Source organism: Chroicocephalus ridibundus, chromosome 2 (assembly GCF_963924245.1).
Source record: "Chroicocephalus ridibundus chromosome 2, bChrRid1.1, whole genome shotgun sequence".
Classification (NCBI taxonomy): Eukaryota; Metazoa; Chordata; class Aves; order Charadriiformes; family Laridae; genus Chroicocephalus; species Chroicocephalus ridibundus.
Genome location: NC_086285.1, coordinates 143,302,540 through 143,318,991, shown reverse-complemented (window position 1 = coordinate 143,318,991; position 16,452 = coordinate 143,302,540). Strand labels below are relative to the sequence as shown.

At 44.5% G+C, this 16,452-nt stretch overlaps 1 protein-coding gene across 1 annotated transcript; it reads left to right on the top strand.

Annotated features, from left to right (window-relative positions):
• The first annotated feature begins 6,458 nt into the window (after window positions 1-6,458).
• Window positions 6,459-15,405, top strand: GEM (GTP binding protein overexpressed in skeletal muscle). The gene is made up of 5 exons (XM_063327199.1): window positions 6,459-6,593; window positions 8,330-8,672; window positions 11,815-11,891; window positions 12,368-12,572; window positions 14,183-15,405. The coding sequence occupies exons 2-5, from the start codon at window positions 8,339-8,341 to the stop codon at window positions 14,458-14,460; spliced, it is 894 nt and encodes a 297-aa protein (XP_063183269.1). The 5' UTR covers window positions 6,459-6,593; window positions 8,330-8,338; the 3' UTR covers window positions 14,461-15,405.
• Window positions 15,406-16,452: the final 1,047 nt, after the last annotated feature.

Below are 16,452 nucleotides of genomic sequence, written 5' to 3'. Positions count from 1 at the left end.
GCATCTCTCCGTGATTCAGGCAACCTGTGTTAGATGAATCACCCTGGAGCTGCCTGGTTAATCCCGTCTGCTTCCCTCTGGGAACCGAGGCAAGTAGTTTAAATGAGGTGAAGTGAATCCTACCTGCAGGGCCTGGTGCTCAGTTATCCCGTCGTGAGCACAGCACAACAAAGATGAAGAATTAACCTTCAGAAAGAAAATAAACAACATATCTTCACTTATATGTTCATTTTCACATCTTCTGTTTTGGAAAAGTGGGAAGTACGTGCTAAAAGACATGGGAGTAAAGCTGTGTAAATAGAAAGGGTGCCATTGTTCAATTAAATAGACATTAATTACGCCTGACCGTGTAGAGCATCTCGCTCAAAGGTATTTTGCGTGGCTCCAATCCGCTTACAGCCTGACGCTGGAGAGAGCATGTGTTTTGCTGATAAACATGAGCCTGGGAGCCAGAAAATCCAAACAAGGCGGTGAATCACCGAGCAATCGCATGAAGCATCACTTTACTAGGTGCTGGTGCGGCGAGCGGGCAGCCCAGCGCTGAACCAGGGGCACTGGATGGACGATGCTGTAAACGTGGAAAGACGAGAGCTGTTGACTCCCTCCAAGCAGACCATATTTAGCTGTGGCGTTGTTACTGCTAGTCGTCTGTGCAGCTTTACTGAGAGAGCTGGGGAGGGGTGAGATGCCCAGACGCCATACTCCATCTGTGGCCTGATCTTAGAATCATGGAATCTTAGAATCGTCTTGTCTGGAAGGGACCTTTAAGATCGTTGAGTTGAACCATCAACCTCTTCTGGAAGAAGAGCATAGCTGGCGTAGCCACCATCATGTGTTGCTTGTTTTTACACATCACCTTTCTCCTGGTGCAGATGTAACAGCCCTGGTGTGACCTCGACTGAAACCAGCCTGAACTCAGCTGTGCCTTGGTCAGTCCTCAACCCTGTGCCACTACCTTTCCTCAAGGAGGGCACCAAGGGCACCAAGCAGGCCCTGAGGCCTGCCCACAGACCTGCCCACCTCCCCCAGGCTCCCCCACCCTGCCCAGGACCCCCTGTCAGCCCCTGCCCCAGCGATGGTATTCACCCAGCCAGCCGGCGACCCCAAAACACCCTTTAATGATGTGAAACCAGGGGGACTTTTGCAAGCCGAGGCTGGTGGGAGAGCTCAGCTCAGCAGCGCTCCTGTCCCATCCCAGGCAGGCTTGTCATGTAGATAAACGCAATCAGGACTTCAAAGTCAATCTCTGGCCACCACATGGAATATTTTTGAAGTACATTTGCTTTCACTGGTGGGATTTTGAGGGATTTCTGTGTTTTCCTGTGGGTTGAAGCAGTATCACCCAGCCACCCGAGTATTGGTAGTTACTGTTGGTTGCACTCGGTGTAAGAGTCGTGGTCACCACGGTGAAGAAGAAATTGCTTTTGGAGCAAAAGGTATTTTTCTGGATCTCCCTTCAACCGTTCTGAAGATCAGGGGCCCAGATTATCCTGCCAAAGTTTCTAACCTGGGGTTTGCTGACGCAGAAGTTGCCTGTCATTAAATTACCACCAAGACTTAGTGCTGTAAAATCCAGTTATTGAAACCTGTGAATCCTGCAGCTGCAAAGGAGCCCCTGGCTCCCGAGCCTGATGGCACTGAGGACTGTGACGTCCTACAAAGATCCCAGATGCAAAAAATGGTCTGTGCTGGTGCCATTTGTCTGAAGGGTTTTTTAGCTCAGTGTTCGAAGAACATTTATGTCTAGCTCACATCCTACTATTATTAGTATGATTTTTTTTTTTAAATTTGCATTGATTCCATTTGAAAGGCACATTTATTTATGTCATAGACGACTTAATCCTGTTCCCTGGACAATTATCGGCATAATTTGTTAACGTCATTCAGTGCAAGGGTAGGAAATGGCAGTCCTTTTTCTGAGTAACTCTTACTGAAATAATCCGTTTTTGCCATTTGCCCTTTACCATTTTTTTGTTTTGGTTTCCCCCCCCGCCCCCCCCCCCACCGCTGATAGTTGTTTTAATTGTTTTTCTTTTCGGTTAACTAGACTAAAAGTAACTTGTATTTTATTATGAACTGAACTGCATTACTTCCTCTGGCTGCTCATTTCTGACTCTCTGCTGAGTATTCAACTGTGTTGGCTTAATGTGTTAATGGGGAAAATACCTTTTGGACACCCATTACAGTCACCAAGGCTCTGCAGTGCACGGTTATGGAGCGCGCCTTCCTTTTGGTACATCAGAATCCAGATTAGCTGCAAGTAATAGACTAATGAGGGGTTCTGTAATGAGGCAGCTGGTTAAAGGCAATCCTATTCCCTGAGAGCTCAAATGCCAGCTTTTACTGCTATCTTGTGCACAAGGAGTACGGATCCGTGCTTCTTCCCTACCCTTGTGCTCCGTTACCAAAGGATCATGTCTGCTTTCAGTGCTCAGTTAAAAAATTGTAAAAATGCTGCTGTGGTGTGGGAGAAAAGAAGGTGTTGGAACAAATTTGGTACCCTCTGAAAGCAATTGCTGGGAACAGAATACCAAATCTACTCCTCTGAGGGGAGCAGTGGCCTTTTTTTGATAGGGGAGCACTTTCAGGTGCTCCTGACTCTGTTTCCATTAAAAAAAAAAAATCCAGGTTTTATTATTCCTTCATTTCTGAGCGTCTTTGTCCGCTCTGTACCCCACTTAAGACCCTCAGTAGTTCTCCTCAGGCACATAATCCTTCATTTCCCTACCTCATACCTCCCAGTTTCAGAGTATTTTACCCCTCTTACCTTTCTCACTCAGCATGAAACTTCTTACGCAGTCGTTGGATGCAAAGCAGGAGAGGCAAAGGCAGAGCTGTGGGCATGGGTCGGTGTAAATAAGCTAATGGCCCCATTGCTATGGGCCTAATTCATGTTCATCACACATTATTTTATTTTTGCTTTTTGTTCTACGCTTGCTCACCGAGCTGTGCTGCAGGAATGGATGGTGACACTGGGGTGGGTACCCCCAGTGTGCCCAGGAGACACTATCCAGCCCAGCATCGTGTCTAGACCCACATCCATTTCTGTCCATAGCTGATGCTCTTGGTGGGTCTGGGAACTGCCAAGGGCCAGCCAGCACTGACGGATGTGAGAAGCAGAGCAAAACGTGAAATGCCACAACGGCGTGGAGGAAAGGAAGGTGGTGGACTTCGTTCATTGGGAACACAGTCTACGAAGTCAGGTCCTCCGAGGGGAAAAGTGAAGATGTACTCTTCTGCTAAATGCATAGGGAGAAAGTGCACTTTCAGACATTCTGTATTCAATTCCTACAAAAATAAATCTGATTTTTGTTTTTTTTCCTGCTTTTTTGAGTTTTTTTCACCCTTCAAATTGTTTCAGGCCAACTCTGTGCACGACCCTTGTGCCAGAAGGTGATTTAAGGAACTACTTTTGCCTTCATATACATAAATACAAAATGGCTAATTAAGTGTCAGCTAAAAAGCACTGCTGTTTTATATCCAATGGAAAATTTCTGCCTAATTGCTTTGGGCATCACCTGGTTTAATTGTAACTGGCTGGAGAAGGATTGCAGAGCTGTTACTCTGCGATGTTTACTTCGTCCTGGCTGCAAGCAGCATTCCTTTAAGACATGATTATTGAAGCAGAGAATGGATAAGAGGAGAGAAAAGCAATCACTCTAAATTTTAATATTGCACCAGGCAGTAACATCCAAGCACTTGTGTGTGTTACGACAGCACCCGGCCTTGTGGTTTGTCTCTTCTTGTGCCTGTGTCTCCGGCAGTTTGACTTGTCGAAGCGTGGACCAGCGAAGAGTGCTAGAGGGCTGAGGAGTCCAGGACTGCATCAGCCTCCATCGGTCTATGGGATTGCACATGGAAATCCAAGCCTATGGTCAGCCCTACTGAGAAGGGCTCAGTTCGTATATTTAATTAATCAACCTGCTGCTGGTTTGTTTTTTTTTTGTAAATAAGTACCAGGAGGCTGAAAATCCTGCACCTCTCCCCAGCTTTAAAATAAGTAAGGAAAAGTTTTCCCCACAGACAGAGTGATTGAAATTCATGAGTGCTGGTGGCATTCCCTGAGGAACAAGAGCTCTTCATCATGTGGAGGTTGACAAGTAGTTCAGAACAGGGTCTGGAGAGTTAATTGTCCAGTTGGAAAGCTCAAATAGGCTCAGAAGAGACAGTACAACATGTGCAAGTTTCCCAAGTGCGAGCGCTTCATGCCACAGTTAGGACAACCTTTATGGATGGCTTTATAGAAGAGATATATTGTGCGGTCGCCGGAGAGCCGTGTTTCTTTGTCTGCTTGAATTTTCTGAGGAGGATATGGAAGATGATGTCTAGCAATTCCTGATCTAACACTAACCATAACTAAACGTAAAGGCTTTTCTGACTTTTTGTTTTATTTCTGCTGTCTGTGCTTTCTGCGAGACATCAGAGCCTACAGTTCTGCTGGGATCAATCTGGCCATAAATCTCTCCAGTCCTGTGGTGGACAGGTTTTTGCTCTTTTGCTTGCAGTGACAAATTACAGACAACTTAAAGAGAGCTAAGTGAACCCGAGGTGCAGAGCACAGTACTCCAGCCACCCACTTCTCCTTCATGATTCCCAGCATGTTTCAAAAGAACCTGAGCAACATCAGAAGTGGGGCTGAGCATGCCGACAGCAAAAGAGCAAAGTGCTCCTTCTTGCAGATCACTGGCCATGCCATAAACCTCCCCCAACAGAGACGCTGTTGTATTTTGTGCAGTAAATATTAACAGCCGCTCTGCGCATCCCACGCAAAGGGACGTGCTCCTTCGTGCACGTTGAGATTATCACGCGGCAGCAGAGGCTCGCAGCCTGCTGTGTAAGGGATGGGGCGAAGTGGAGATGCGGGACTTGGGGCCAGTTCGGCTGCTGCCAAGCAGGGAATCACAGGTGAAGGAAAATCAGGATGTATTTGTGTCCAATTCTCCATGGAATAATTTCCAACTAAATTAGTGAGTGTGTATTATTTTGGGAAATGCTCTTGGCTCTTTAAACTTGAGAATAGGCTCAGGAGGTCCCTGAAAATCCTCATGAAATACACAGGAATGAAATAAAGCCAAAGGGAAAACAAAGCAAGCGGATTTCAATTGAAGAATTTCGTAAAGGTCTATTTTTTCAGGGGAAAGCGAATCAATTTTACAGCGGAGGAATGTGAAATAAGGGCTAGATGGCAATCGTAGCAACAGATGGTCTTTTCTGCATATCACTGCTCCTTTAATAAAGGTATGTTGTCAGTTAAAGGCTTGCTCACCTGTAACTGAGAAGAATGGGCACATGAAAAAACATATTCTTGCCCCTGCTCAGCAGCAAAGTTGTTCAGACTTCCTGTGTGCGGGATAAGAATTAGTCACCTGCTGGTTTCAGGGGCTGATAGAGTAACTAGGAGAGTGCAAATATAAAGGAAAGCTGTAGGAGCTTGATTTTGAGCTCATCATAGTTAATCCAGAATCTGGATAATTGAAGGCTGACTATAGAGTTTCCATATGCTTTTATATAACTTGTGGTACCCCTACTGAGTAGTTCCGTGAAAGTTTATTACTCTTTATCTATTAATCACGAAGTATTTTGCATATGTTGTTAGAAGTGTCACCTGGTGGCACACATTACAGGTTTGGATATTTTTTTTCCTTCCAGCAAAATTTCTTCTGCCAAGGAGTTATGAGATTATAAAAATCTACGGAGCAGACTCCGGGTTTGTGCCATGTAGGCTGTGTATTCAACTTCCCTAATGAACTGTGGATGGAATCAGCACTGTGCTACTCCGATGCTGTGCAGACTGTGCGTGTTCTGGTGCATCTTTGCCACCATCCAGCCCGAGTAACACCGAATTTGTAGTTGGATGTTTTTTCAAGCCCCTGTTCGTAAAGGGTTGCAGCAGAAGCGAGAGCTGATTATGCAGTTCAGGAAACTGGGTGCAGTCACTTGGAGGCTGACAGAGAAAAAGATGATTGTATGTATTAGATTTTAATTTAAAAAAAAAAATGGACTAACATGCCCATTTTTAGGATAATTCCAAAATAAAGTCCAGATACTTTATTCCAAAGAAACGTTTTGTCCAGCAGGGGGTTAAGTGCATTTTGCAGGCAGAGAACATAACACATTTACAGCATTTTATGCATTAATGAAACTTATGTAATTTTTTAAACAACATCAACTTTGATAATGTTTGAATGAAAAACTGAATGAGGTGAAACGGTTTGGATTATTTTGGGTTTTTTCCACTTTCCTGTTTTCATCCTGCAAGAACCAAATGTGTTTATTTTACTGGCAATATTAAGACGATCATATGATTTTGAGTAAGTCTTTTGAGATTGTTTGCAAGTTTCTGCTCTTCTGCATGTCTGCTTCCTCCCAGCTGGGGGCTGGCTGTTGTATGGAAAGGCCAACCACGTCACGGAAAAGCCCTGTCTCTGATCAGATGGGCTTAATATAAACCAGGTTTGCTGAGAGAGAATTAAAGAGGCAGCCCCAAAGCAGGAGAGGATTTACTCCAGCTGAGCAGCTCAGAGGACCGCAGCCCGTCGAGGGAGAAGGGCAGCGCCAGAGAAGGACCCGGCTGCCTGGAGGATATAACAAAAGTAAGGCAGCGTTGGTTCGGATGCAGTATTTTACTGTAGAGGCTGGAGACCCAGGCAGCTAAATGCAGTAAAGGGCATCAAAACCAGTTTGAACTTGGAATGCTGTATGTGACCAGGGCTCGTTTAGCTTTGTTTAATGAAGGATGATAACTTTTTAGGGGCGAAATCGTAAAATGTTCGTGTTCGCGACAGTTTAGTGAGTGAGTGTTTATTGCAGGTTGTGAGTTAGGCTCTGTTGTGTGACTGGCTCAGAGACGGCTTTTCTCGTCTGGTTTTTTCAGCAGGGAAACTACAAGGAAAAAAAAACGCATTTTAAAATTCAACCACAGTAAACGTTTGATTTTGTTTGTGAAACAGCCTTTGCTTGGTGCATGATTTCTAGTTTAGATATATTTCTTACTGACAAAACTACTGTGACTTTGACCATGCAACTGATCTCATTTTGCCTCTAGGTACTGTGCACCACAGAGAAAATATTGCGTATGTGGTAGTAAGTTCAGATAGAGTGTGATTTTGCTGTATATTTGTCCTATGTCCTGCTGTGCATTTATTCACAGAAGTTTTCAGGCATTTTTGTGTGAAGAGAAATAGTGACTTGTACGTGTTGTTTTGATGCTTTGCTATACTTTTTTTCATTCACCACCTATTACTCAGGTTTGAATATTATACGGGTTTTTACAGACAATTATCCTTTTTACTAATATGAAGAAGAGAGCTGAGAAAAGTCAGCTATATGGCAAAAAAATAAATGTCTAAATAACTGTCACTTTGGGAACTGGAATGCATCAAAGTAACTTTCCTAAAAATGGTAGCTGTTGGCCCGTGAGAATGACATCACTGTCCTCTGCCTCCAAGCAAGGCAAAATAGGGTTTGCTGAGTAAAATGTAATTAAGAGTCATGCTTATCTAAGAATAGTAAAGAGATCTTGCTGACTGGGCAGTAAATGAAGTTGTTGATTTAATATCTGTAAATTCATGAGCTTTTTCTCCCAGCGCTACCTCCTGTAGCAGCTAGAGCCTGTATCTCTTTAGAAAAGCTGTTGGGCTTGACTGTGTCCTCCCTTTTACCAGCCGCTGTCTGAAGCAGAGTCATTCTTTGTTTACCTGGCTGTAGACAAGGCCCGAATCCACCCCATCATAGCAAGACTTGCTTGTGTGTCTTTTTCCTTAAATTAGGGTTGTCTGAGTGTGCTGCGTGTTGTGGCTTATTGCTTTCCCAAAACTTTCAGCTCTTAACTGAGACAACGTGAAAGGTGCTGTACACTCAGCTGCACTGAAAGTTGGAGGCAGCTGGGACCAGTGCCTCTGTTTGTTCCCAGTTAAGGACAAAGGATGGGGAGCAGTACCTGTAGGTGCCTCTCAGCAGGGATGCAGCCCCTGGGTAGGACAGCTCTGGTGGACGCTGCCCCTTCCTTCTGCTCCCGGGACACAGCAGTGCCTCGCTCTCTCCAGGGCTGGGCTGCACCTAGCTCAGCTGTGAGCTTGTAAAGGCTAAACAAAGGTAGGATTTAACACGTGAGGGTGGTATCATCCCTAGGAAAAAGCCTCTAACTCACTAACTAGAAATATTTCTTTGTGTACCAGCAACTACGAAAGAGTGCAGCAAGTCTCGCTTTTGCTGCATACTAGATCCCTATAGAAGGGCAGAATGTGCTTCCTTGAAGTTAGTAAGAGGGTGTTAATGCGTTTCTAAACGTTTGGTGGGTAACGCTTGTGATTTCCCTATATCTCACTAGGGGTAAAGAATGACCCTCAACAACGTTACCATGCGTCGCACCCACAACAGCAGCTTGCAGCAGCAGCAGCAGCGATGGAGCATCCCTGCTGACGGAAAGAATCTGCTGGTCCAGAAAGACTCCAATGAGTACAACCCTCAGAAGCGATACACCATCAGTCCCGATGAATACTACAGAAGGAGCTGGTCCTCGGAGTCGTCCGACTCCGTCATCTCCTCTGAGTCCGGCAGCAACTGTTACCGGGTGGTGCTGATCGGGGAGCACGGTGTAGGCAAGTCCTCGCTAGCCAACATCTTTGCCGGGGTGCATGACAGCATCGACAGCGACTGCGAAGTGCTGGGAGGTAGGTCGTGATGCCCTGGGGTGTCTGTGTTTGCTTGCAATCCGCCTTGCCAGTTGTAATTGGCACAGAAAATCAGGGAGGCCATTTTAATCAAAAATCGAGGTAACAAACTTTTGGGTCTGATCATCAAAACTGATTCAACACATGCATCTCTCTTAAGAAAACAAGAAAGCAAAATAAGGTGAGTAAGATACTCACCAATGATGATTGAAAGTCTCTGAAAGAGAACAATTCTGATTCTCATGCTATTTCATGTCAAAATACCTGTTGGAAGCTGCCTCATTTCTACCTGTGGTGATGCTACACAGGAGACTGGTTCAGCTTTCATGCTGGTCCAACATTTGTGTTGCCACTGGCTGCATGGGGCTGACTCCAGCTTTCTGTGGGGGAGAGAAAACAACTGCAGGTCCTCAGGGTCTACGAGAATGAAATGCTTAGATATAACATATAAAGAAAAAGCCACTGCTGAGTCCTTCAATCACCTCCAAAATATTTGCCATTAGAAGTCATCTCACCCTTTCTGCATAAACACATTACCTCAGCGTAGGCTGTATGGAGTTTGAGTAAAATATATCTCCTTGCCCAGCATGTGCTCCCCCAGGGGAAAACCAGAAAAAGGTCCTTCAGCAGTGCAGAAAAATTCCTATTGACTAAACAGGGGGAAAAAGCACAAGCTGTAGGGTTGTGGTTTTTTTTTTTTTTTTGATGCATCCCCCTTGCTACCCTCCTCTGCTTTGTTTAGGATTGCATGGGATTGCAAAGGGGTCTTTAATCCCAAAGATCGGATCATGCAGAAGGTGAAGCTGTGGCACCGAGCCCCGTGTGCAAGGTGTCGCACATATGTGGAAGGGTTGTGCTACAACAGAAATCCGCTGTGGCTCTAAGGAGGCAGATGCTGTCACCTTCGGAGGATAGGCAGGTTGCTGGCTAGTTTTGCTGGCAGCACGCAGGACCCTTCCCTGTCTCTGCCGTGTCCCTTCCTTCTCCTGCCTGTGCTCCCTCGGGGCGATGGTGCCAGTGCTAAGCACAGGGAGTTTCTGGGCTTCTCTTCCAGTCCCCAGTGATGCACAGGCAGGACAGCTTTTTGTGGCTTTACCCAGGATTTAATACAGCCCAGCGTCAGGAAGGCTGGACCCACATTTTCCTTGCTTGCTGTCACAGACTGGGGGCACAGATCTTTGTGCCTCTGGGGGCTTTGAATTTCCCTGCGGTGCAGTCACTCTGAATCAGTTATTCAGGTGTGCTTTACCTTCAGCTTCTACCACTGACTGTTCCTGTAACCCCACCAGCTCCTCAGCCTGGAGTTTCTCTGATAAAAGGTTTCCTAGTGCTAACACCAGCGAACGAGAGTAGGACCCTTGGGCAAGCCGTCAGAAAATGCAGCCGATTTGCTCTGCGCACCCCTTTCAGACAGTTTTCTTCTCCATGTGAAGCCGTATGGTTTCCCCTTTCATTCGCACTCCCAGCAGCATTGCTTGGAGTTTAGCAGTGACGGATTTTTCAAGGCCAGCTCTGCTGAGGTATTGGAAAACTTGCTGTTGTTATATCTCTCCTTTTTTTTTGAGTGTCAGCTTTGAAATAAGCATGAGATGAACTAATTGCTCACTTTCAATGTGTTCTATATCCTATGGAAGTTCCTTAGGATTGACCAAGGTGCAAATCAGTGCTGAATATGACCATTTGGGCATAATATTTTCGAGGAGTGTGATTACATAGTTGTAGCCTCTCCATGTGTAACAGAGTGGAGAAACAGTTCCCTGGATGTTGTCCTCTGGGGTATGTGGAGCTTGTTCCTGCGCAGATGCTCGGTCAGTTGAAAGAACTATTCTCCAAACCTTAGCTTGCAAACTGGAAATTCTATTACAAGAGAGGATAGTTTCAGGGCAGCCAACTCACAGAGGGAATACAGCTGCTTTTATGGACTGGCTTTGGTACTGACTGCAAGAGTAGTTTAACTCATGGACACAATTGTCGTGCTATTGGGCCTTCAAGGGAAACTACTCCTCTTGATTAGCTTTGCCTTTTTCATTTTAAGCTGTGTCAAGCCTGTCCTCTTTTTTATTTTATCTTAAATGTGAAATACTTTGGTCTTGTTCTTTCGCATGGATGTAGATCCCTGGCTTGGAGGAAGAGCTCTGATTGCAATTTAGGGGAAAGTTCACTCCATTAATGCCCAACAGAAATTTCGTAAGGCAAGGGTTAAGACGCAGTCCTAACTACAAGCGTGGTTGGGACAGACCCCTTAAACACTGCAGTGAAGGGGGTGGTTTGCTCAGAAGCCCAAAGCTTGGCATTTTTCACTGACCAGCAACGCAAGACTAGAGATGGGTCCAAACCCCATATTGCTCATCCAAATGTCCCCAGGTTTGGGGGAAAGAAGGAAGACTAGTATTTGAAGCAGAAGCTAGACTGAGATTTCACAGCATGGCTTGATGGAAGTTATGAGTGGGAACAGCCCCCCCCAGATCTAAGCAGAACTTTGTCACGTGGTGTTTATAACCTAGGTATGAATTTTTGTGGCCTCAGTGCAAAATAACTGAACTGCTGTGGTTTGTTGATTCCTTTGCTTTTTGACATCAAAGGTAATGTGGCAAACCGCAAAATGGGAGAGAACTGGGACGCAGCAGAAGTCTCAGCCTCTCTAAAACCCACCAGCTCTTGTCTCACAAACCCCTGTCCTCATTGCTTGGTAGGCTGTTAGCTGTATAGCTCTCAGCAGCAGTGACTGTTCACCCGTAAACTGTCCCTGCTAAAGCGAAAGCAAATATTTTCCATTACTCAGCCTTGCTGGACTCTGCTGCTCCCATGGGGCAAATGTTCAGCATTCGGTTATTTCTTCCACTGGTTCTATTTTCTCTCTCCCACATAAGATAAAGAGAATATCAGCCAAAATAATGAACATTTCGTTTCCTGATCTTTCAGCCTCCTTCATATATCATGGAAAGTAAGACAACCAGTAATGAACAGAGGGCAGGTTCAGTGCTGATGGAAATGAGGAAAGAACTGAATGTGAGCCAGAATAAAAGTTGGCTCAATAACTTGAACTGTGAACAAATTATACGTATTCAACTACTTTTTTTTTTGGTAATGTACATGATGCCACAAAATGATGAATTACCAATCTTTCTGATTTTCTTTCCAGAAGACACGTATGAAAGGACGCTGATGGTGGACGGGGAAAGTGCAACTATTATACTGCTTGACATGTGGGATAATAAGGTACTTTAATTTGTTCTAGTTAAATGCCAAAAGAAAAGTGCATATAAATCACTGCTAATATCAAAAGTAGGTATCTTTTGGGAAAGAAAATAAGTGTTTTCTGTACTTTGACGTTAGGGAAAACATGGGATTTATCCCACCCCAAGCCAAGCATGCCTGACAGCTCTTCAGTGTGAGCCTGAGAAGTGCAAGCCTTCTTTATTTTTTTAATGATAAAACAAAACTTTCAAGCCGTTTTCCAGACCACATTCATTCCAGTCGAAAGCCAGCACAATGAATTATTTGGGGCAAGTTTTGCCCTCCTTTGTGGTGAAGTATTCATACCATCACCACTTTGGAATTACTTTTAGTATAACTGTGATTCAAACCGTACCCATTACAGTTACAGCAGGAATGTGTTTGGATTCCCTGATGTTATACTTTCTAAGCAAAATCTGCTCTGGGCATAACGATGTCTGACCATTCCATTTGAACAGCGTGAGGGAGAATGGATTCGAGACCACTGCATGCAAGTGGGAGACGCGTACTTGATCGTCTACTCCATCACAGACCGAGCGAGCTTTGAGAAGGCCTCGGAACTCAGAATACAGCTCCGCAGGGCACGCCAGAAAGAAGACATCCCCATTATTTTGGTTGGCAACAAAAGTGACCTTGTCAGGTGCCGCGAAGTTTCAGTGGCAGGTAAGGAAAATGATGAGGATAAAAACAACGTAAACATTAAGAGTCATCTAGTAGCTTTTGAAGGAAATGCAAAGCTCTGTCTGAGGGAGTATGCTGTGATCAGGACTGGGCAATAAAAGAGCAATAAAACAGCAGAGGACTGGGAGGGGTCTGCCAGGTCCTTAAGCCTCCTTTGGTAACACTGTTACGTGTCAGATAATCCTTTTCCTAAATTTATTAAGTAACATCATAAAAGCAGCTTGAATTTCTTCCCTTACAACTCCTAGCGTAAGACCAATGCAGTATGTGGGATCTCTGGTAACTGGAAACCCTTTGGGCTTCCAATATGTGCTTAAGCATAATGTATTTAGCACCCTTTATTCTGCTGCCAAAGATTATCTCTACTTTTAACCAGTTCTCTGTCCACTCTGGTAACTTAAAGTTCCCTCTCACCCTTCGTAGTCTGGACAGAAACTGTGCACCTTTCAGGAGAGGTCTCCTTGCTGCCTTCCTTTGGGATGCCGAAACAGCTCTCACTGCTGTATACAAAAGAATAACCAACCTGTGCTGCTCTTCCAAAGCCTGGGGAGCCCTAAGCCCTTAAACAGGAATAGAGAGACTGCTGTGAAAGCTGCTGCCGGCTCCCACGGTCTTCAGTCAGTAATATCTCTTCTTGAAGAGTCTTCCCTGAGGCTTGGGTGACACAACATAACACACAGAAATGCATTAGATGATCTCGTCTTGGCCTATCAGAAACATGGGTTTCTCCACTTGGCATTTTCTTCTCTCTGCTGCCATTCTGCTCTTATATTTCCCGATTGATCTTGACTTTTTTTTTTCCACTGGGGATGTGCATGGCTCCTCTGGCACACGTCACAGTTGCCATAAGTGAAGAGTTTGAACTGAGGAGTACACCAGGGATGTCTATCCCACTTGAAAAACCTTTTGAAAGATGGCAGGTGCATTCATGTCATTTTAGTTATCTTGGTGATGAATTCACGGCAAGCCAGAAGACAAAATAAATTGGCTTGCATGTGAAAGACAGCTGTCAAGTTTAGCTTAGGTTCACATAATTAAGGATAAGAACTATGATTTCAGATGTACCTCTGAAGTCATAGGCAAAGTTCTGCCTTTATTTAAGGGTTTTGTAGATGTGTCAGCTCCCACCAAAGTTGCTACTGTCCCAAGACCCTGCTTTACTCATGACCCGTGGAGGAGGCTGGGCTTTGCCTCCTGTGGGGACGAGAGCTGTGCTGTGCGTATGGAGGGTGCTGTCATCACCCTTTAATGGGACTTGTGGGAGCCTGCACGTAAGATGATCAGGTGGTTTTGAGTCATGGCTGACCTCTCGGCCTTCGTTGTCTCATTGCGGGTTGGTCAGCCCCAGCTCCGTTCACAGCTGATGGCAGGGACTGGGCTTCCCCCTCCCTCTCCGGGCAGGGATTGTGGCACACAGCAGATGAATCATAGGCTAGCAGGCAGCATCGGGTGATTAAGGACTTATCCGTGCCTATATTAGGCTTGAGGAATTCCCCCGGTGGCGCTGGCTCCCAGCACATGGCAGCCTGGGGCCGCTTTGCCTCTCCCCTGCTCGTGACGCCTTGTGACATACCCACCTTGCAATTTTGCAGAGGGACGAGCCTGTGCTGTTGTGTTTGACTGCAAGTTCATCGAGACCTCAGCAGCCGTGCAGCACAACGTGAAAGAGCTGTTTGAAGGCATCGTGCGGCAAGTGCGGCTCCGGAGGGACAGCAAGGAAAAGAACGAGAAGCGTCTGGCATACCAGAAACGGAGAGAGAGCATCCCCAAGAAAGCCAGGCGGTTTTGGGGCAAAATAGTTGCCAAGAACAACAAGAACATGGCCTTCAAACTCAAGTCCAAGTCTTGCCATGACCTATCGGTACTTTAAGAACGCTGGACTATGCCAGAGCTTGTGGCATTTTGTGGACATTATCTAACTATGTCGTGGGACAATCAATCAATCTATATTAGATTGGGCTATCAAAGTGACTTAGGTTCACAGTTGTGATTGTGATGATACGTGCTGGCATAAGAACAGCACAGTGCATGGAAATATCTCTCTCTTTTTTTGTTGGTAGTTTTAAAAGAAAAGTATAGACCAGAATGACCCAAAGTTAAGCTGGGAAGAGTTCTGGAATATACGTGTTGTTTCTCCTCTCACCTTCGGATAATAGTGTAAGAACCTCGAACTGTCATGACTTGGGAAGTGAATACTACACTCTTTAGTCTTTCTCCTTGTTATTATTGTTTCTTTTTTAAAACTGTGTAAAGAATTGATGAACTGACTGGGGATTGGTCTTTCGCCAGTTGGCTGGTCAGGCTTGAGCACCCACAGCTGAAAAATCTTCATTTTTGTAGAATAGCCACTAAGACACTTTTTTTTTCTTATTATTTCAAGGATTGGTTTTAATGAGTTTACACATCTCTTATTTTGAAAATATTTAAGGTAAAAATCCTATAATCAAACAAATTTTCCTCTCTTATTTTCATATTATGGGACTGTTTAAAAATCATAGTAAAATTGAAATTAAAGTGCAAGTTGTATCAAAGTGCATCTAGTGCAGGATGCCAAACCTTTCTAAATCACCTGAGCTTTTTTAAAAAAACACATGGACTTCTTGTATCCAGCCTTGGCCTTTCTCTATGCCAGAGCTATGCTGTATTTATTGTCGTGCGGAATAACAAGCATTTTAATGTTGAGGGGGAAATGTATTTATTACTAGGTTTCTTAAAAGAATAATGTTAATTTTATTACTGTTTTCTATCTAATATCCTTTTTTTTTTTTTTCAGATATGCAAGTTTTTACTTACATGCCTTGTAATAAAATAAATAAAATATATGACTGCCTTTGAGCCTCAGTGGGAAATCCCTAAGAATTTTTTTCAAGTTGAGAAAATATTGTGAATGCTGGACAAGATTGCTACATGACAAGTACAGCGAGGATTCCTCGCATCTCTGAACACAGGCTACTTAGCAACCTAGGATCACAAAGCAAGAATCACCCTCAGCTTAAAAGCTTTGAGTGCACGGTATCCCTCATGTGCAGATGTGGTTGTGGTGGCAGAGATAAAAATAAATCATCCTTAAAAAAGATATTTGGCCCTAAGCCTGAAAACACTTTAGAAATGTAGTTGAGTACCCTTACCCCGCTTTTGGAGATGGAAAGAAGTGAAATGCTATATTCAGGGACAGAAAGCGGGTAGCTGGCATGGTGTGCCCTAATCCTCAATTACTCTTGGGCATAATTGTGTTATTTTCCTCCTTACAGTGCTGGTTTTTGAGGGCACACTGCAGAGTTCAAGGTAGAGGTACAGTCATGACATTTTGCCTGCAGATGTCTCAAAAGTAAAATCTCCAGCCTGGCAGCTCATCTGCCTTGATGATGAAGGCAACAAAAAAAGTGACACTAATAAGGTGAGAACTGGGTTCCCCATCTTGGGCTGCACAGCTTTCATGCACCAAGTGCTCTGGAAAGGAGTGAGCTTGATGAGTGTTTGCCCAAAACTGCCTCTGCTGAGGGGCTGACTTTTGGTGGTTCTCTAGCAGTAAAATATCACTTTGCAGGATAGCTCTGCACTTTTGCAGTATTCAGAACTTGGGGAAAAGGAATTTCTGATCTAGAATAAACTGTTGGCAGGAACAGGAAACAGCATTTTGAATAGAGCACAGACAAGATCCCTGCCACTGGATTTTGAATGAATGCTTTTGAGTTGTCAGCATGCAACTTAAGGTTGACCCAGAGCAGCCTAGAGAATGATACTCACTCTGATACCAGTTTTCAGAACTTTTAAACTCTCATAACTTTTTTGCCATTTGAGAATGGAAACAAAATCACACAAATTAAAAAAATTTTAAAGATTATTTTTAAGAACTCAAAGT

Bases quoted from the DNA above. Each gene is read 5' to 3' on its own strand.
- GEM (XM_063327199.1), top strand. From the start codon at position 8,339: ATGACCCTCAACAACGTTACCATGCGTCGCACCCACAACAGCAGCTTG. The intron at 8,673-11,814 runs GTAGGTCGTGAT...TTTTCTTTCCAG, and splicing joins CGACTGCGAAGTGCTGGGAG to AAGACACGTATGAAAGGACG. The intron at 11,892-12,367 runs GTACTTTAATTT...CCATTTGAACAG, and splicing joins TTGACATGTGGGATAATAAG to CGTGAGGGAGAATGGATTCG.